Source organism: Microcaecilia unicolor, chromosome 1 (genome assembly GCF_901765095.1).
Source record: "Microcaecilia unicolor chromosome 1, aMicUni1.1, whole genome shotgun sequence".
NCBI classification, from domain to species: Eukaryota; Metazoa; Chordata; class Amphibia; order Gymnophiona; family Siphonopidae; genus Microcaecilia; species Microcaecilia unicolor.
The window spans coordinates 164960266-164982297 of NC_044031.1; the positions used below are offsets into that span (position 1 = coordinate 164960266).

At 42.4% G+C, this 22032-nt stretch overlaps 1 protein-coding gene across 6 annotated transcripts in view; it reads right to left on the reverse strand.

The window, feature by feature from the left end:
• Window positions 1-22032, reverse strand: part of GSDME (gasdermin E) — a 154671-nt gene that overhangs the window by 108956 nt on the left and 23683 nt on the right. For 4 of the 6 annotated variants that reach the window (XM_030202066.1, XM_030202090.1, XM_030202100.1 and 1 more), the window contains exons 2-3: window positions 18174-18404; window positions 11119-11311 (exon numbers count right to left, since the gene is read on the reverse strand). In XM_030202066.1, the coding sequence (XP_030057926.1) occupies window positions 11119-11311; window positions 18174-18384 (404 nt within the window). In that variant the 5' untranslated portion in view covers window positions 18385-18404. Of the gene's footprint in view, window positions 1-11118; window positions 11312-18173; window positions 18411-19403; window positions 19456-22032 lie in introns of those variants that run through there. The other 2 variants (XM_030202084.1, XM_030202075.1) reach the window with 2 other exon arrangements.

The following is a 22032-nucleotide window of genomic DNA, read 5'->3' on the forward strand; positions in this document are numbered from 1 at the left end:
AGGCATTGTAGCTTTGCAATTTCGGGGTGGGGAGCCAGGAGATGAGATAATAACCAGTCTAGACATAGAAAAAACATTTGATAAAATTCTCTGGAATTATTTGTTCTGGGTCCTCCCTCAATTTGGCATCTTGGGTGAGATTTTAGGGGGGGGGGTGAGGAAACTATCACCATCCAATGGCCCAGATCATGATTAATGGAGCAATGACATTGGAGTTTGGTTTAGCGCATGGTACATGTCAGGGATGCCCCCTCTTGCCCATGCTATTTGTGCGCTGGCAGCCAAGATTAGACAATCCCTTGAACTGCAAGGCCTCCGCGTGGGGTCCCAGGAGTATAAGATTAATCTCTTCACTGACGACCTAAGCGGGTAACAGTATACCATTCATAATGTCTTATACAAAACCCACTGTATCTCAAGCAACCAGGGACCTTAAAAAGTCTTGCCACAAGATATTAAAAGGCCAGAACAAAAAAATGAGTCTTCAGAAGCTTCTTAAAATGTCCTCATTAATACAGTAATGCAGATAGCCAGGCAAGGCATTCTACAATCCAGGACCTGCAACTAAAAAGGCTGCTACCCGTGTACAAGCATAGTGCGTGCTTATCAATGAGTCAGTTGCCATTTTTTTTGTGAAGTCAGATCTCAACCCCCTTACAAACAACTTAATCACAGAGCAAATATACCATGTCTGGAGGGTTGCCCCTTCTGCTGCATCCCCTATGCCAGGCATAGACATGGTAGCACTCTCATCTTGAGGGTGCTTCGGGTCCTTCTCCCTTCTTAGAGGTAGTCAATAATCCCAAATTCTTGGTAGGTCAGGGCAGGTCACATTTCTGTGACTGGGCAGAAAAAGGGTACCAATATATCGGACAATCTTTGAACCCTGAGGCTGATGTTTTTCCGTCTTTAGAACAGGCGAAGGCTCACTAGCAGCTTCCCCGGTCTGATTTGTTGGCCTTTTTACAACTGTGGCATTATTGTGCTTCCCTTGCCTCCTCTGAAGTGAGGGGTGAAGGGTCCCTCTTTTACCTTGTTGGACAAGCCTTTTTGTCAGTTGCCCACTCATGCTAACAGATTGGCAACCTGGTATGCTCTGGGTAGAGAACAACAACTCTGCTCTTCCTTCGTTACCTTGGCCTCCTGGTAGGCTGTGCAATTGGGAGAGGATCTGCCTGTGAAAGATCTACCTGCTTGCTTTGAGGTGGCTTTTAAGATCACTCTCAATGCTAGCCTTCATGAGTAGCAGTTTAAATTGCTGCATGGGACATATAGTACTAGGGCCAGGGGGCGGCAGATGGGCTTGTGTGACAAGGACCTTTGTCGTTGTCAAAGTTCTGTGGGTACCCTGGTACATCAATTTGTGGAATATGTGCGGTTGCAAGATTTTTTGCATTGAGTGAGAGCTGCATTGGAGCATGGCGTGGTCCTACCGAGTGTTGCTACTGGGAGACGCTATTGCTCTCCAAGGTCAGGGAGTTCTTGATTATAAGGGACACTTTATCAGCTTGGCTCTTGTACTGCTGTGGCAGTGGCATGCAGCCATGCTCCAGATGGCTCAGTGGGAGCAGAAACGGTTTCAACACACCCTATACTGCTCTACAAGGCGGCGTTATGCTGATGCTTTTCCGGGGACCTTGGGAGACTCGGGGAGGGGGGAGGGAGGTAGGGTAGTTTGTTTGATTGTTTGTTAAATAAGGAAATAATTTGTATAGGATGTTCGGCTACTCCCCGGATGGGTTATGTCATAAGCTTGTTCAGGTCTCCAAGATGCTACTGTTGCTCTGTTCTATGTTTTTGTTCTTTGCTGTTCTCATATAAGCTTTGCTATTGCACAGCATATGGACATTCTGTACTCTAATAAATATAATTTTTTTTTTAAAAAGGAGACTTTGGTTAGTTTATCTCTTATGAGATATTTTATGAGGTGTTTATGTATTTTGCATATTGTATTTTGTGTAATATGTATTATGTATATAGAATTTGTATTCCACCCAGAACTTTTGGATGGTGTGGAACTGGTGGCATGGAATGTTGCTACTAAATGGGTTTCTGCCAGACACTTGTGGCCTGGATTGGTCACTGTTGGAAGCAGGATACTGGGCTAGATGGACCTTTGGTCTGACCCATATAGCTATTCTTATGTTCTTACGTAATAAAAAGGGGAAACTAGGTAACAAGTAGACAACACTTTTTGGTGGCAACAAGCCACATTTATCTTTTTTCTTTTTTGGAACGCAGCCTGGAACTAAAAGATAATGGCCTAGGGCATGGGCTCTCAACCCAGTCCTCGGGACAAACCCAGCCAATCAGGTTTTCTCAATATCCCTAATGAATGCACAATATTGAGCATAAGTAACTATTTATTTATGACTTTAATTTCTTTATTTATATCATGTTACATAAAAAATCAACTTCTACTCTAATTCTTTATGGTTCTCATGCATTCCATCCATTCATTACTCTCACACCTAATCCTCATTCTAATTACATTCAACCTTTCCTTTTCTATGACATCCACTTTACCCTAGGGGCCAGTATGATACAAAACTTCCAATTTTTCTGTTACACAGAAAAGGTACAGAGAAGGGTGACGAAAATGATAAAAGGGATGGGACGGTAGGTCGAAAAGAGAACTCTGCACTTATACATGTATATGTCTAACTTTGGAGGTATATTGTTCTACAAGGAATGTAACGTGTGTTCAGTATTTTGAGGTGTTATGCTTGTTAAACTCTCAATAAAAACTTTAAAGTAAAAAAAAAAACAAGAGGCAAAGAACAGCACATGCATATGATGTATAACAGTGTGCTTGGTAGGAATATTTTCATATAAAAACATGCAACCTACATAGAGCAGTCAGTTACAGGTCACCTTTTCTGACTGCACATACAATTTTTCCTCGTTAGTCATCCTTATCTTCTATCTAAACTGTTACTCTATCTTAGCTGCCTGAAAGTTTCCACTTGTCCCATTTGATGTCTATTAAGATGTTTTAATGTCTATTGTGTTGACATTATAAGAAGCATACAATACTATAAAGTGTACTGTTAATTAAATATTTTACTATTGTAATTGTTTACTGCCTATACCGCATTTGGTACATTTCTAGAAAAAGGCATAAATAAATCATAATACTTCAATAAATAAATGAAAAATCAAAAAAAAAAAAAAAAAAGGGATGGGACGACTTCCCTATGAGAAAAGCTGAAGCGTCTAGGGCTCTTCAGCTTGGAGAAGAGATGGCTAAGGGGAGATATGATAGAGGTCTATAAAATAATGAGTGGAGTGGAACGGGTAGAAGTGAATCGTTTGTTTACTCTTTCCTAAAATACTAGGACTAGGGGGCATGCGATGAAGCTACAAAATAGTAAATTTAATACGAATTGGAGAAACGTTTTCTTCACTCAACGTGTAATTAAACTCTGGAATTCGTTGCCATAGAATGTGGTAAAAGTGGTTAGCTTAGCGGGGTTTAAAAAGGGTCTGGACAGCTTCCTAAAGGAAAAGTCCATAGACCATTATAAAGTAGGAGAAACCCAATGGAAAACATGCAGCACTTTACTTACATAAGCTACTGAGAAATTGCAGGAAACATGCAAGACAATGTAGCTATCTGATTAGGCCCATAATTCCTCATAGATTGTGGCAAAAAAATATGCAGAAATCTAAGGTACAAAACTGCAGACTGCAGAAATGCAAATTAGTCAAGTGTTACAAATATAGATACTTCTAGGAAATCTGATAACTGACTCACTTCCTTCCTAGTCTACCAAAAAGACTACAATTTGAATATCAATTTGTAACAGAAATCACTCTGCTTCTTACTATCTAACCCCACTAGTCACTAAAGCTTAGCTCAAGTTATCTGCAGCAGGGCCCATTTTATTCCTATGAGCCCTGCTGCAGATAACTCGAGCTAATCTTTAGTAAACAAACCCTCTAAGGTTGGGTAGAGGGTGACCAAAACCAGGGGTGTTTTCGTTTTCAGATGAAACCAAACCTGTGTTCAAAATTTGCCACATGATTTCAGATGAAACTGAAGTCAAAATGAAAAACTGTGCCCCCCTCCCCCAGTAGAAAGCAGGTCATCCAACCACAAGCGCAACCCTCCCACCACCCATTGCCTTCCCCAGGCCTACCTTAAAACACCTGGGGGTCTAGTGGCCTCATTGGGGCAGGAGCGATCCCCAGTCACACCTGTCCATGCTGGCTTCACATCAAAATGGCAACTGTAAAACTGCTGCTGGAAGTTGTGGCAGCCATTCTGACTGTGGAGCGAGCATGGGCAGGAGTGACAGGGGATTGCTCCTGCCCCAACAAGGTCAGTAGATCACCAGAGAGCTTCCCACAGAGGTGGTGCTTGAAGTTGCTTTTGTAGTTGAGGGAGGGGGGTTTTGGTTTCAGCCAAAATTGCACTGGCATTTTCGGTTAAAACCGGATTTCAGGCTGGTTTCAGCACTGAAGCCAAAACTGAATTCAGTCAGTCTCTTAGGTTCAGTTAAGAATCTTCCATTTAAATCCATCAACAACCTTTGCGTAGGATTTTTGGATCTTCTGAGTGCTGAAAAAAAAAAGATTTGTTGCTCTTATCTGTAAGAAGTGGTGTGAAAGCAGTGCATAATAAGGAAGTGCGTTGAGAACTGCCGCTTTCACTCTTACAGGCCACAAGGGAAGTAATATGCAAACTTCTCAGTATGTCACTTGGCACACCGCCAGCACAGCTCACTTAAGTCTAGGATTTAACGGATAAAACAAACATTGATGTTTATGAATGAACCCTAGAAAAACACCACTTCTAATAATCTCTGTCCATCCCTAAACTGCATTGGACCTTCTTCTATGGCTTTTCTATGCTGACATAACCAAAACCGCTATGAAAAGTGATTCTCACTTGTATCGCTTATAATCAACGATTCAACGTACGAACTGCACACACTCACTCTCCCGTGAATCAAACATCAGAAAATGTGGAGGAAAAGACCTCAGATGCCCATGCAGTCATTCATATGAACACAATGAAATTGACTTGACTGCCTAAAATAGGCTGCACACAATCACTGGTCAGAAAGACCTCCACATATAATATTTTTAATGGTACAATTTAAGCAGGGGCATAGCCAGACCTTGAGGTGGGAGGGGGCCAGAGCCCAAAGTGGGGGGCACATTTTGGTCTGCCGTCCTGCCGCCGCCCTGCCCCTCCCACCCACTGCAGCCGCTCTACATATCTTGGCTGGGAGGGGTCCCCCAACCCCCGCCAGCTGAAGCCTTCGTCCAGCGCTGGTCTCCGGCGCCGCCGCATTGCCTGCTCACTCTTCCCCTCATGGTCCGGCACGCTTGTTTTAGTGAAACTGAGCATGTTCGTGCATATTCAGTTTCACTAAAACGTACATATCGGACCGTGAGGGGAAAAGAAATCAGAGCAGGCAACACGGCGGTGCCAGAGACCAGTGCTGGACGAAGGCTTCAGCTGGCAGGGGTTGGGGACTCCCGCCAGCCAAACCAGGGGCCTAGATCAAATTTGGAGGGGGCACAGGCCCTCATGGCCCCACATAGCTACACCACTGAATTTAAGAATCACATCTAGTATTATGGTTACACAAAAAAAGAAAGCAGGGAAAACCAGCACTTATCTAAGGATCCCAAAGGGGAACCTTTTCACTCAAAGCTTCATCAGGGGATCATAGCGTGCTGACATTAAACACAAACACTGTAACACCACCAATTATTGCCAATTTTTCATGCCCTGAAAGTACCCTAATTAGCTGTAAAACAAACACCTGCTACATTTAACAATTTTTTAAATATCTCACACTTAATTGAGTCACCTGCATCAGAAAAACACAAATCCTTTTTCAAGTGAACCTTGAATGCTTTGTGCGGTTCTGGTTATTACATCTCAGAAAGAATGTTGCTGAATTGGAAGGGGTGCAGAGAAGGTAGTGACAACAGCTGGCCTTGCTGAGTTTAAAGGGGGTCTGGACAGATTCCTGAAGGAAAAGTCCATTGATCGTTATTAAATTTTGGGAGTTTTGCCAGGTTCTTGGGGCCTGGATTGGCCGCTGTCGGAGACGGAGTGCTGGGCTTGATGGACCTTTGGTCTTTTCCCAGCGTGGCAGTGCTTATGTGCTTATGTACTTATATATGAAAATGATAAAGGGGATAGGATGACTTCCCTATGAAGACTGGCTAAAAGGGCTTGGACTCTTCGGGTTGGAGACGAGATGGGTGAGGGGAGATATGATAGAGGTCTGTAACTACTGAGTGGAGTGGAACGGGTAGATGTGAATCACTCTACTACTACTACATATCATTTCTATAGTGCTACAAGATGTACGCAGCGCTGTAACACTTGAACATGAAGAGACAGTCCCTGCTCAACAGAGCTTCATTTATTCTTTCCTAGGACAGGGGGCACGAACTGAAGCTCCTAAGTAGTAAATTTAAAACAAACCAGAGAAATATTTCTTCACTCAACATGTAATTAAACTCTGGAATTCATTGCCAGAAAATGTGGTAAAAGCAGTTAGCTTAGCAGGGTTTTAAAAGGGTTTGGATACTTTCCTAAAAGTCCATAAGCCATTGTTAAGATGGACTTGGGGAAAATCCACTGCTTATTTCTAAGATAAGCAATATAAAAAGTCTGTTTTATTGTTCTGGGATCTTGCCAGGTACTTGTGACCTGGATTGGCAACTGCTGGAAACAGGATACTGGGCTTGATGGACCTTCGGTCTGTCCCAGTATGGCAACGCTTATGTTCTTATCTTCTAATTCTATTTTGGGACTTGCCAGTGAACTGAAGCAGTTTTGTCTACTAGACAGAAACTTATTAAGTTGAACTTGATTCCACACATTTAATTAAAAAAAAAAGAAGCAAGTTGGAAAATGTACATTTACAGTGTGCACAATTAGATTTTATCATTTTCTCCATTCTCAGAATCAGGCAGGTTTTTGTGGGAAACTCAGTGTAAACACCCATTGTAGCATGTCTCAGTACGGAAGTGAGATATGTGTGGATCTGTGGGTGGAGTGAGTTGAAATGGAGTGTGAATAATGAATGATGATGTGGTAAACCGTAATTATCTATCTCTGTAAGAAGAGTTTACCTATTTATCTCTGTGGATGGGTTGTCAGGGAGGTGAGAGGATATGTCTGTATTGAGGGAGGCATTTGTGTGTTTTGGGGAACAGCAACCCTGTGGACATATAGGGGTTCCCTTCGCTTTAAACCCTCCCCTGGCCAACTCCTGCAGTGAATCCTTGTCCCTTCCGCCCCTGTCATCCTGCAGCCTCCTTCCCCTCCAGATCTCTCTCTGCCACTCCTTGCATTGTCCCTCTCCTTTACGCTTGCATGCTTCCTCTCCCTTCCCTGCTGCTCCTTTGTATTCTGTCCCCCAATTTTCCCCTTTCCATTTTTCTCCCCTTGCACCCTGTCTCCCACCTTTTCCTTCACACAGCTCAACCTACTGCTTTCATAGCAGCCACAGCTTGGATAAACTTTTACCTCCTCCTCTCCCCTTCTATTATCCTTCTTAGCACCAAGGTAGCTGTGGCTCACAACTGAAACCTCCCAACAACACTGCAATCCTCTCCCCTCCAGGTACACAGCACCCTTCCCTGGCAGGGGAGCGATATCCTTCACCGGCTCTGCACCTGCAATTACGGCCCCATTTTCATTTAACTCTTGACCAGCTCCTACTTTATTAAATTATCGCTTATAAGAGCAGTTTCCAGAAGCCATTCTATTTGAAAACTGACCACCCTCCCTGCAGGCAATAGTACATGAGAAAAGCCATACTGGGTCAGACCAATGGTCCATCTAGCCCAGTATCCTGTTTCCAACAGTGGCCAATCCAGGTCACAAGTACCTGGCAGAACCCAAATAAAAGCAACATTCCATGCTACCGATCCCAGGGAAAGCAGTGGCTTACCCATGTCTTTCTCAATAGCAGACTATGGACTTTACCTCTAGGGACCTTTCCAAACCTTTTTTAAACCCAGATATGCTAACCGCTGTTACCACATTCTCTGGCAGTGAGTTCCAGAGCTTAACTATTCTTTGAGTGAAAAAAAATATTTTGTCCTATTTGTTTTAAAAGTATTTCCATGAATTTCATTGAGTGTCCCCTGGTCTTTCTACTTATTGAAAAAGTGAAAAATCGATTCACTTCTACCCATTCTACACCACTCAGGATTTTATAGACCTAAATCATATCCCCCTTAAGCTGTCTCTTTTTCATGCTGAAGAACCCTAACCTCTTTAGCCTTTCCTCATATGACAGCAGTTCCATCCCCTTATCATTCTGGTCACTCTTATTTGAACTTTTTCTAATTCTGCTATATCTTTTATGAGATACGGCGACCAGAACTGAACACAATACTCAAGGTGAGGTCGCACCATGGAGCTATACAGAAGTATTATAGTATTCTTGGTCTTATTTACCATCCCTTTCCTAATAATTCCTAGCATCCTGTTTTCTTTTTTGACTGCTGCCGCACACTGGGCAAAAGATTTCAGCATATTGTCTACAATCATACCTGTGGCTGTCAGGAACTATTGCTTTGTTTGACTGCAGCCATATGTATCGGTTTCTTTGCGCATGCGCAAACAGGTAACTACAGAGAGATGGACAGACAGATGGATCCTCCACAAAATGTGCCTAAAAGAAAACATATCTCCAAAAGGGCAGTACATAAATCCTAATATAAAGATTTTTTTTTCTTAATGAGAAAAATGTTCAGCAAGTATGTACTCTGTCTTGCTTAGGTGACCATTTGAAATAATATGGCAGCATGTTAATATTATCCAAACCTCTTTTGCTTTTTCTTATTAGTTTTATTATTTGCTTCAACTTGTTTGACTCATCTCCTCTGATATATTAGGGACTTGGAAGAATGGTTGAATGGGGATTAGACAAATTCCTAGAAGTTCATCAACATCTCAGCCAATGATGTAAAAGTAACACCAAGCATAGGCAATACAATAAGAAAATAAGGAAAAAATCCAAAGGAAAAGTGCATCATACACAAGGCTTCTAAGCCCACAATAAGAAGGGGAGCCAATAAACAACACACACAAAAAAAACAAGTTGTCAAAATAACCAACCTAACATTCCTGGACCCCCCACCCCAAAAAAATGAAAGCATCTAATTCATGACCTCACCAGAAGCAAAGAAGAATCAGCCATAGGAGGTAGCTTATTAGAAAAAGAAAATTCTTTTAACTGCTTCGAGCCACAGAAAACATATCAGGGCCCCTTGATATTTAAGAAAATACAAGAAAATTGTTGAAGAAATTGGGCACCAATAGCCATATCCTGAGCGCAACAAAGGCCCTCCTCTTTCCCTGAGTACTCCTCATAACGTTAGAGAAGAAGGAATGTTTTAAACCCCAAAGGGGCTTATCCCTATGGGAAAAGGAAGACCTGAAAAGAAAGTCTCTGTTCATTTCCAACACAAGAGTAGCAGATATATTAGAATATTAAAACATAAGAATAGCCATACTGGGTCAGACCAATGGTCCATCTACTCTAGTATCTTGCTTCCAACAGTGGCCAATTCAGATCAAAAGTACCTGTCAGAATCCCAAATAGTAGCAAAATTCATGTTACCGATCCCAGGGACAAGCAGACTATGGACTTTTCCTCCAGGAACTTGTCCAAACCTTTTTTAAACCCAAATACACATCCCGTGGCAATGAGCTCCAGACCTTAACTATTCATTGAGTGAAAAAATATTTCCTCCTGCTCATTTTAAAAGTAGTACCAAATTTTCTAGAGTATTGTGCCTGCTCCTTTTCTAAAATGGTGGACTAACAGAATTACATATAATTTGCTTTTTTCTTCTTTTCTACCTTTTATAGGGTATGATTTGTAAAGATGAAAGAATTGTGTTAATCCTCTTTATTTTCTGTAACAAGATTCATTCTTGGAAAGTAAACTTAAAAAATAACATTTAAAAAAAAGTAGTACCATGTAATTTCCTTCAGTGTTCCCTAGTCTTTGTACTTTTTGAAAGAGTAAAAAATTGATTTATGTTTACCCATTCTACACTATTCAGTATTTTGTAAGACCTCTATCATATCCCCCCTCAGTTGTCTCTTTTCCAAGCTGAAGAGTCCTAACCTCTTAGCCTTTCCTCATATGAAGGAATTCCATCCTCTTAATCATTTTGGTTGCCCTATTTGAACCTTTTCTAATTCTGCTATATCTTTTTTAAGACGATGACCGGAATTGCACACAATACTCAAGGTGTGCTCGAACCATAGAGCAATACAGAGGCATTATAATATTCTTTGACTTATTTTCTATCCCTTTCCTAATAATTCGTAGCATTTTGTTTGCTTTTATGGCTGCCGGGGGGGGGGGGGGGGGGGCATGATTCCCTGGGCCCAACCTCCTAGGGGACTGCGTTAACGCGATAACCCGGGTCCTGGCACAGAGAAGCAGTGAAACTGACAGACCAAGGGAGGAAAAGTGAAGATGCAGAAAGGTAAGGGGGCAGTGGTGGTGGCTGCCCAAGTGGGGGGAGGCGGGGGGGGGGGGGGTTTCAGCGGCAGTTCCCGACCCTGTCTCTCGGTGGCCCTGATGCCACTTTTTCTTGGGTGCCAACATCAGCATTGCTTATATGTACAAGTTTTGTTTGTTAGAAAATAGGACTCCTGAGGAAGGCTCTGTAGCCAAAACACGGCCCGTGCTGGGTCCACTGTTTGACAAGTTTTGACCTCTGTTTCACATCCTTTATTGTATTTAGACTTGTTGCTGCCATCCTGGCCCATTTGTGTAGTCATTCCTACTGTTTCTTGCCCTGCCCTGCCTCTTCATTTCCTGGAGAGTAGAAGGGGGTTTTAATAATGTAGGGGTGGTTTATTAGAGGAAAAAAATCCAAACTACCAGTATACAGGGTTGTTAAAACACCAGTTTGTCAAACAAATAAACCCATAGTCCAATACTTATGTTGTACGCTTGCCTCAACCCACAAAGCAGCAGGATTAGGTGTACGATTATAACACTTTTGCAAAGTTCATATGGTTCATGTCCATCCTTTTTCTTGATGCTCTGCAAGTTTGGTGTATTCAACAAAAAGACTTCTGAAACTAGAAAGAATAAAGGTCTCTACCTTTCCTGAGCATTCTTCATGAGCTGCTGCATGTCCACCTCCTGTTTTCTTAGGTTTCCAAATGAATTCCGGCTTTCCACAAAGCCTTTTCTAGCTGCATTCAGCTTCACTGCCCCAATCTCCGTTTCAAGGTTTGCTTCTAGGAAGTCTCCAAACTTTCCTTCGTACTTCACAAAGTCAGACTCTATGACAACTGGAAAACACAGAGGGACAACTATTATACCTGCTGAAAGTGCAGCATATTATCAGTTTGCATTGAGAAGGTAATTTGTCAATAGAAGCAATGACAGAGAAAGGATATGTTTCTGATGTACAGCTTTTCAACTTTGATCCCAAAGAGATTACCCTCCTTTTTTTTTTTAAAGAACTTTATTGCTGAATAGTAAAAAAAAGAAACAAAACCCAGAAGATCACAGAACATGGTGGATGCAACCACAGCACTTCACATAAACAAAACTCCAAGTATACCTGCCGAATCGCTCCCATGCCCAACCCCCACCCTTCCCCAAACAATCAAAACCCAAACTCCAACCTTGGGACATCAGTGTGCACTCTGTAAAACAAAAAGCCCCTTCACTCCCCCTCCAACCAAATTTCCAATCTTTTGATATATGCAGAGCCTGTATACGGGGCCCAGAAACCCCTGACAATCACTGGTGATGATAAATATCCCAAGTTTTATGAAAGGAAAGCATCTGACCATGCTGTATAGCTGTAAGTTTAGTCATCTGATAAATGTAATCCATTTTGCCAAGAACCTTGTGAACTGGAGTCGTAAGCGGCTGTTTCCAAGCAGCCGCCAATACCAAAAGAGATCACCCTCCTAACCCTTTCCTGACTACATTATCCATGGTAAAGGACTTATGGACATTTCCAGCTATTTCTCACAATATTGTCTTATGTATAACTTGACTGAAGTATTAAACTTCTCCTGCAACTGAGGGCTAACTAGAACTCATCCCATGGACATTCACGGTCACAGATGTAAGCAAGATTCGGGTATATCTCTCTTCAAGTGTGGGGAAAGGGGTGGGTTTTGAACGCTATGTCCTCCTCAGGTGAGGAGCCAAGGACCTGGCATTGGAATCAAAATGCAAGCATATGTAGCTAGTGTCATTAGCAGCACCCCTATCTCCTAATCTCCTAAGCAGTCATCTTTCCCCCAATACTCAAAGCTATTTAACCGACCAGACACAGCTGCTGATCGCTTAAATAGCATACTGGCACCTAACCATGGATATTCAACGAGAGATAACCGGTTACACAGCTGGTTAGACATGTATATTCAGTGCTTAACCGGCTTTGTTTAGTGGTTAAAATAGGCCATATAAATAGCAGACCTATCTTTAACCGATATAAAGTTAACCGGTTAGAACTGAATATCAGCTTAACTAGTTATCTTTTTAGCGATTACCCCCCCCCCCCCCCCCCCCCCCCCCCCCCCCAGATGTTCAATACCAGTCACTGGAAACAGCCAGACATTGAATATCTGGGTTTAACGCCAGTGCCAGAGAGCAAAAGCACTGCCCACTGCTGGCTATCAGGCCCCTTATCTTTAACCAATACTGAACCGGCGGCAGCGAGTGTGTTTTAAACATTGACCACCACCGGCTAATTTAGACCTGGATGTTCAAGACTATGTCTGGGCATCAGCATTGACTATCCGGGTCTGCAGCAGCACCCAGACGTTATGTGGGTACAGTTGATATTCAGTGTCATAGCCACTCACTTAACCCAGCAAAGTTAGGACTACCTTTTTTGTGGTCCAACATGCCTAATTAAATATGCGGGCACCACACTGAATATCATCGGTGGTCGCATTACTTCCAGGACTGCTCTTTAGCCTCCGGAACATTCCAGCACTGCCTGGACAGTGTCACAGTGGTCAGAGTCCATATTCAGCAGAAATACTTATGTAATGCCTGGCAAAATACCAGTGATTATCAGCAGCCAACCAGCTCAGAGTGCTTTGGGCAGCAGGAACTTCTAAAGCTTGCTTAAACTACACAGAATATATAACTGGAAATCACATCTTCAGAAAGTCACGCAAATGTGATGCCAGGTTTTCCCATTTCTGTTTTGTTAAGGCAATATGTTTGTATTATGGAAATTATTTCTTTAACCAAAACAGCACCTGTGTCTCTCCCCCTCCCCCCCAATACAAAAATATATTTGTAATCCAGAAAACCCCTAACTAGCTCCAAGTAAACATCTGAATCTACATTTCATAAATATTTGACAACAAAAGCTTTTAACAAAATCCCTCATAAGAAACTCCTGAGAACATGAAAAAGCAATGGGACAGGAGGCAATGTTCTGCTGTGGATTGGGAACTAGTTATAAGTTAGAAAGCAGAGAATAGGGTTAAATAGCCAAGTCTCTTAATGAAGGAAGGTGAATAGTGGAGAGCCATAGGGATCTGAACTGGACTGGTGCTTTTTAACATTTTTTAAAAGGATCTGGAAATGGGAACAGCAAGTGACATGATCAAATTTGAAGGTGACACAAAACTATTCAAAGTTATTAAATCTTGGGAGACTGGAAGACTGGGCATCCAAATGGCAGATAATCTAACGTGGACATGTGCAAAGTGATGCACATTGGGAAGAAAAATCCTGATTATGGCTACACGATGCTAGGTTCCACATTAGGAGTCGCCACACAGCAAAGGATCTAGGTGTCACTATGGACAATTCGCTGAAATCCTCTGTTCAGCGTGCGGTGGCAGAATTAGAAAAGATACAAAGAAAGGCAACAAAAATAATTATGGGGATGAAGTGAATCTCATATAAGGAAAGACTAAATAGACTGGGACTTTTCAGCTTGGAGGGAGATATAATAGAGGTCTATACAATCACGAGGGGAGTAGAGCAAGTAAACACAAATCAGTTTACTTTTTCAAGGAGTACAACAATGAAAGGGAATGGGACTTATATACCACCTTTCTGTGGTTTTTCCAACTACATTCAAAGCAGTTTACATTATATATATGCTTATTTGTACCTGGGACAATGGAGGGTTAAGTGACTTGCCCAGAGTCACAAGGAGCTGCAGTGGGAATTGAACCCAGTTCCCCAGGATCAGAGTCCGCTGCACTAACCACTAGGCTACTCCTTCTCTCCATGATGAAGGGGCATGCCATGAAGTTACTAAGTAGTACATTTTTTCAAAAATAGGAGAAAATAATTTTTTCACTTGTTGCCAGAGGATGTAGAAAAAGCAATTAATGCAACTGTGTTTTAAAAAGGTGTTGGATAAGTTCTTGGAGCAGAGTGCAGGAATAGTCTACTGGTTAGTGCAGCAGGCTTTGATCCTGGTGAACTGGGTTCAATTCCCACTGAAGCTCTGTGTGACTTTGGGCAAGTCAAGTAATCCTCCATTGCCCCCCAGGTACAAAATAAGTACCTGTATATACTACGTAAACCACTTTGATTGTAACCACAGAAAGGCGGTATATCAAGTCCCATCCTATAAAATCCTTATTAAGGTAGACTTGTAAAATGCCACTGCTCATCCCTGAAGGGTAAGTAGCATGAAGTGTTGCTAATGTTTGGGATCCTACCAAGTGACCTGTACTGGCCACTGTTGGAAAACAGGATACTGGGCTAGGTGGACCTTTGGTCTGATTCTGTACGGCAACTCTTATGTTCTTATGTCCACACAGATAAACAGAGATGTGGAATTCCTGTTTTATTATGGCAGATAAAGCAGAGCACATGAGATCACAGTCATTAAAAGTTCTCTTGACTCACAAGTCCAGCTGGAAGTGTGCACTGACTGAAACTCAGAAGTGCATTACTTGCCATGTGAGGTATGTTAGGTATAAGAGTCAAAACCCCGGGAAGGCCACAGTAGAGGACAAGCTAGAGCAGCAGCTTCTTGGGAGAGGAGAGATATGGTAAAGAGAAGCTGCAGTCAGAGCAAAACAATAAGTCCTGACAGCTACACAAATGCAAAGAGTGTCAGCCCGTACTGTTACCTGCAGAGAGGATAGGCAGGTTTCAAACAGGCCAGCCACCTAGATTAATGGCTTTTGGAAGCTGTACTTATCAGGGCCTAATTTAATAAAGTATTCTCTGTGTGTAGAGTATGATTTACATCCAAAAGTAGCTCTCATTAAAGCATACAAGGGTACAACCGCATCAAAAAGAAGTGCACCACAAGAGTGCGCCCATCTTTACACGCCCTGCACCTGGGCATTCTTGGGGGTGTTGGGTGGGTGGGGCCAAGGCAGAGCTGTGATGTGCCATGAGTATTTTATAATATATACTTGTACCCACATGGCTGGAATTCTCTATAGAACGCCTAAAACAAGGCACTGGGGCAATGCATGCTAAGCGCAAATCCTGTATCAGCCACTGCGTGCACAATTGCTGTTACGGAATCCTAGTGCATGTCCGCAGGTATGCGCTTAACTTGAGGCTGTCGCTAGCTCAATGGCTGGTAGGAATGCTTACACATCTGCCAGGTCCGCGCCCACCCTTTGCAATTTGCAGAATCCCGACCAAGGGCAGTTATGCATGTAACTGCTAAATTATTGCCAATTAACAATTACAGTCAATTAGTGCTCATTAACCTCAATTAACAGTTCATTATTAAATTAAGTCACACATGCAAGTGCCACTAGCCTGGAACTTGCACCTGTACCTTTATAGACACAGAAGGATGGAGTATGTGCAGAAATTTACACCTTCTGTGAAGCAGGGAAAATTTGAGCACTACTGGGGGGTCATTATAGGAGCGGATTTTATATTATAGACATCTATGTTGCCTTTATAGCTTTTTGTTTAAATTTTCGGAATGCCTTGACTCCTCCCTTGAAAAAGCAGGAGGGCGAAACAGGTCCCCGTCGGAAGTCAGGAGTCTTAAGACTGGGTGTGCGATAGCCAGACCTGTGTTCGAAGCGCAGACACCTAAAAGCTAAGTTACTGCATTTTCAATGTTTTGCTAAGAAGATTTGTGGATAAGTTTGAATGATTATGAGCACGAAGTAAAAAAACAAAAAAAGAAAAAACAAGAAATAATATAGATTTGATAAATAATAAAGGAATAGGAGGTTTTTGGTCTGTGATGAGCCATAGCCCAAAGTGTGCCGTGCGAAGGCACTGATGACCACGTTCATCCTGGCGCCTGGGCATTTTGACACCTTTTCCTCCCAATTTTAATTTTATTTTGATTTGTATTTTGATCCTTCAACATACAGAGGGTGATTATCTACAGTTGGTTATTGACATTATTGCTTGAAATTCTGTAGAGGAGTTTTGATAGAGATAGAAGTGGCCTTTATAACATAGACATTTTTATAATCAGGGGTGGGCTAATTGGTCTTAGATAGGGAGAAGGTTATAACAAAGCCTCTCTCTTAAACTAATGAATAGTTAAGCAGCTTGTAAAAGTTAACAATGTGAATAGTATTAAGTCCCTTCATTCTGAAGGAACCTTTTGTTCTCTTTCAATTATGTCTAATCATTTATAATGTACATCTTGTTTTGTAATCCACGCTTTATTATGATATTAATAAAAGATTTCAAACAGAATAGTCTGTCTGTGTTTATGTACATGAAACAAAGAACCCTCTAAACAAATAAAATACTGGGGGTGGAAGCAATTTTTCTATACCGAATATCAACTGATGAGTCTCCCACAGCATATAAATAGAAAAATTCAAAAATGAGACATTTAAAGGTAAATGGGAGGAAAAAGCCTCAAGGTGCTCAGATCAACAGATCTCCAGAGCTACTGCTGATCCAGTGGGCCTATATCTTGGTCTTACAAGGATCAATTCCTCATCATGAGCAAAAAACCTTCCCAATACCTTAAATGTTTGAATGATGAAAAATATTGGGAAAACTCCCTTTTAGTTCATATCAAACCAATAGCTCAAATACCAAAAACAAGGCGCTGGTTGCTGCTAGGTCTTAAACAAGTATCACTTAGCTCTCATACGGTCGCTCTTATGTGCAGTCCTGTATTCCTTGCTAATAACCCTTCCAACTTCCCGACCTTTGTTGAAAATGTATTAAGCACTTCGGGGTGAGTCTATAAGAAACTGCCTACATTCAGATGTACATTCCAGGACACTAGTTATTTACATGTGTTATTTGAACACAGATGTGTAAATGATCATTATCCAGCCACACGCCCAAGGGTATCTGATGTCCTCAGAAAACCTTCAGCTGTGCTATCCCCGCCCCCAAACTACCAGCAAGGGATAGTTTGCAGTTCAAGGCCCTTCAATCCCCACAAGGTGTCTGGCATCTCTCACTCTTCCACCCTCCACCCCCGGGGTCTCCAGTGGAATGGGGTAGGGGGACTTTGGGGCCTGGGTCCTCCCATAATTGAGGCGCTGTCTGCCGCTTTGGTTGGCAGGGGTCCCACCAGTGGAAACCCTACTCTAGGGAGGCCTGGCAGTTACCCGCACTTTTCCTGAGCTGCTGATATTTTAAGACAGTTCTGTATTTATGATTTTAATATTATGTGATTTGAAAATTCATAATTATTTCCTTATTTGATTAATTTTTTATTCTTGTCTGCATGACCATCTTCTAAGTACCTTTTGAATACTTTGTTACTTGATTAAGTTAATAACTTTTATGATAAACACTTTTTGCTGTTTCAGGCTTTAAATATATTTTTCACTATTAGGGGAAAATGTTTTGAAAGACCCTAATAAGTATGTGTCCATGATATCTCTGTTCTAAATTTTTAGATTTAATATTGGACAATTTATGCATGTATTAATTTTTATTTTTATTATTTATTATGATTTTGCCTACTTATTTACCTATTTGTTAAGTATTGGCATGTGCATGATTTCAATTGATTTGATTATGAGGTCAAATATTTTATGATTTTAACTGTCATATGTTCTGATTGAACAGTCTGGTCCCTGACACAGCCTCTTGAAAGGCAAAACATGGCCACATCGAGCACCTTGAGCAATAAATGTTTGTTTCTTCGGTTTAGTGGTCTGCTCTATTCTGTTTTGTGGACCACCTATAGAAGCTGACACAACAGATAAATGCCAGCTAATACTATCTCACAGGGTGCCTTACCTGGCTTTAAGGGTTTGCCTTTAGTGAGAATGTCATCAAGTGTAAATGATAGGAAATGATACTTAGGATTCTGCCAGCACCAAAATCTCTTCCTTTTCGTCACTAGGCACAAAAGATGCAGCTTGTCCGAGTCGTTCAGATTGGAGACTGGAATTAAATCACCCTCAGGGTCAATGTCTCGCAGGACGTTCTTTGTGGCTTTCGCATACATCTTCTCAGTTCATGTAGAATCTGCAAACAAGAGATTAACTTTGAAAATGATGCACCACCGTGTCATTTCCCAACCAGTGTGCCATGGAATAAAGTCAGTATCGCATGATGCTCAGGTCCAGACCAACCCATGGGCTCCACTCTCAGAACCTCACAGTAATGTGAGACACCAGTGGTGGCTCTAAAACATGCAGGGGCTCATTTCTGAACTGATGTGTAGACAGATATATATGCCTCTCTCCTTCCAAGATATAGCATGAGTCCAGGAGTGTGGGAATTAATAGGCAGTATGAAGGGCACAGATAGCCAGGTTCTGCCCTGTATAGCACACATATGGTACAAAGCACCTACTCCTTTTTTCCCTTTTAGGTTGTCTTTTGGTCATGAGTCCTCTCCCATATCTACACTGCCTGCTCCATTGAGGCTGTTGTGCCTTCAGCTTGAAAAACTCAAGACACCGCTCTTGATCCAAGGAGGCAAAGCTTGCTCAAGTTTGGAGATGCAAGGAAAAAGTGAAGGCAGGTACCACCACATTGCTACAGTATATTCTGATAGCCACAGATGGCCCGATGATCAGAAGCCGTTCCAAACAATGCTCTAAAATTAGCAACGGAACAGCACGGGGCAATAATGTCCCTATGATCAGAGCTAATAGCATGCAAATTTATGGATGCTATCACCTCCGATCATAGGAGTACTTTTGCGGGAGGACTGTGGCCTGGGCATATACCCAAGGCACAATCCTCCCGCAGAACTTGTCTGACAGGTCCGGGCGGTCTGGAGGTCCAGGGGACCTCCAGCCTAACCAACGACTTCTCCCATACAAAGGCCCTGGTGGTTTAGTGCTCCCGCAAGAAACCCAATCCCCACCCCCCTACCTAGCAGTGGTTAGCATCTAGCAGCACTGAATCACTCTCTAAAAAACAGAAAAATGCATAAAAATACTATCATAACTATTCACTTTGGAAAAGAATTGTGGTTAGTTATCAAAAATACCAAGACTGAAGTAACCTAACTTACCAGCTGCTGCACAAAATCTTGATAACCAGAGTTTCCAAAACAAAGCTTCTCCTCCTCCTAGCACATTAAATCACTCAAACTTGTTGCTAACAAGCTTATATAAGGTGTGACTAAAGCTCAAAGGGCTATTCATTAACTTTTCTGTCTATGATTGAGACAGAAAAGTTAATGAACAGCCCTTTGACCTTTAGTCACACCTCATATAAGCTTGCTAACAAGTTTGAGGGGCCCTTTTACCAAGCTGCGGTAAAAGGGGCCCTGCAGTAGCAGTGGGGGCCGTTCTTGCCATGCACCAGGCCATTTTTACTGCAGTAGGTAAAAAGCCCCTAAAAAGACAAGATCATATGGTAAGATTATTCATACCGAGTGGCCATGCAGGGGAGGAGCTCTTACCACCACACACTGAGGTGGTGGTAAGGGCTCCTGTGCTGCCCAATTACCGCCTGGTTAGCACTGGAAATGGTGCGCGCTCAAGGCGGAACTACCACCAGCGTCCGCATTGGGCCGGCGGTAATTCTGGGTTGCTGCACAGCAACACTTTAGTAAAAGGGCCCCTGAGTGATTTAATGTGCTAGGAGAAGAAGCTTTGCTTTTTGAAACTCTGATTATCAAGAATTTGTGAAGCAGCTGGTAAGTTAGGTTACTTCAGCTATGGGTCCCAGCAAAACAGTGTCTGCAGCTCAGAGATTCTATGAGCAGAGGTGAAAGCTACCAGAAACATCGCCCTCATAGCATAGGAGCCGACTCTGTGGGTGCTTGAGCACCCCCAATATTTAGAAAATTCCTTGTATGTGTCCAGAGAGGGGCTATTTCCATTGGGCTTAGCACCCCCAATAATTTTGAAAAGTTGGCTCCTATGCCTCATAGTAAGGTCCTTGGTAGAACCTGAGTGCAGAGGTTAAAATGAAGCCTTGGATGGCGCCTGGAGCACCAGATTGAGGTCCCACGAGGGGAAGGAAGGGCATAGCAGAGGGCGCAGATGAGGAACTGAGTCCCTGTGCATTGGAAGAGGATCCGCCACCAGTAGCTGCTGCATACCATAGCCAGCAGGACCAGATGAGGATGATGACGTGCAATCCTGCGCATCAGAGGCCATGGTAGGAAGATTTAGAAGGGCTCCTCCCACAGCCATGGTTAAATCAAGGTGCCTATCCCGACAGACCAGCTCCTTCCACCAACTGAAGAAGCGCTATACTGCAATGTCCCAATATTAAAATACCACTTTTTTTTTTAATGCTAGTTGTAGAGTTTAAAAATATTCCAGATAAGTAGATTCTGTTTAATTGGGACACATCAGGACTAAAATGCTTTGCCCCAACTAAATGAAATAGCAGGTAAAAAGTTAAAAAGCTGAATATACATAAGACAAAAGACATGATTTAATTTATTGCCTAACAAAAAATACAGTGCTCACTGAGCAGAAACAATTGGTGCAAATCACAGAAAATATTTCCCTTGAAAAGAGTTGGAATTAATTTTGGAATTAATTGAACTGGAGTTGGAGGAACTGTTCAAATGTACCCTGCCTCGTTTTCTTCACTGACTGCATCTTAACAAAATCAGCACAGGCTTCTAATGCAGATAGAAGAGTCTACAAGTAAGTCTGCTGCCTGGATAGCAATCTAGATAACTTCAGAACAACTTATTTTTAATGTCCTAAAGTTATCTAGAACAGTGGGTTGAGTATCACTGCTGACGCTCTGCTCATATCACTCTGACACTATCCAGCTGGTGCCAAGGCAGTCTAGAAGGACATTCAGCGGCACTATCCGTACAATACCGCTGAATATTCATGGATAGTGCCAACTATTGTAAGCTCTTCGAGCAGGGACCGTCTTTCCATGTTAAATTGTACAGCGCTGCGTAACCCTAGTAGCGCTTTAGAAATGTTAAGTAGTAGTAAAAAGGTGTGGAGCCTTTTTTACAATGGAAATTTACTGACTAGCCTGTGTGAGAACCTAGTCTAAGGTATGTGAAGAAAAAAAAAAAGTCTTGCCCCAGAGATGAACTCAACACATGATGAACAACAGCCTTGAATATATCTGTTGTGCGAAAAAGACATGGAATGGCTAGGGGCCCAAGAGCCAAGGATGCAGCTGTTTTCACAAGAACAAAATAATGGGACTAACCTCAGACCATGTAGGTGCCAGGACTGCCTAAATGAACAGCTGGTATCCCCCTCCCCTCATGCATGAGGTGCAGGATAGTACTGAGGCTCATCTGTGCAGTTAAGTATGGTTTATATAGAGGCATATTTTCAACGCACTTAGGCCCCGATGATCAAAGGTAAATGTGGACGCTAGAGTCAACTAGCACCGGATTATCGCCTGCATTTACCAGTGCAGGATAATCATAAGGGTACCACACAGCTCATTTAAATTACATTTAAATGAGTTCTGCACACTTTTGAGCAAGATGGCCGACGAGAGCAGACGTGTCTGAAAGCGCTCCGCACTTACCAGATCGTTTGGCGGTGTTGCAGATTCCGACCCCTGAGCGATTATGGAGAAACGGAAAGGAAAAACCAGTGTGCCGGCCTCCTTGGCCCCTGGGAATGTTCCTGCTACTCGGCAGACGGTTCTGGAGCAGTTCGGGCTTCAGCCACTGGCCACGCGGTTACCAGCTTTGG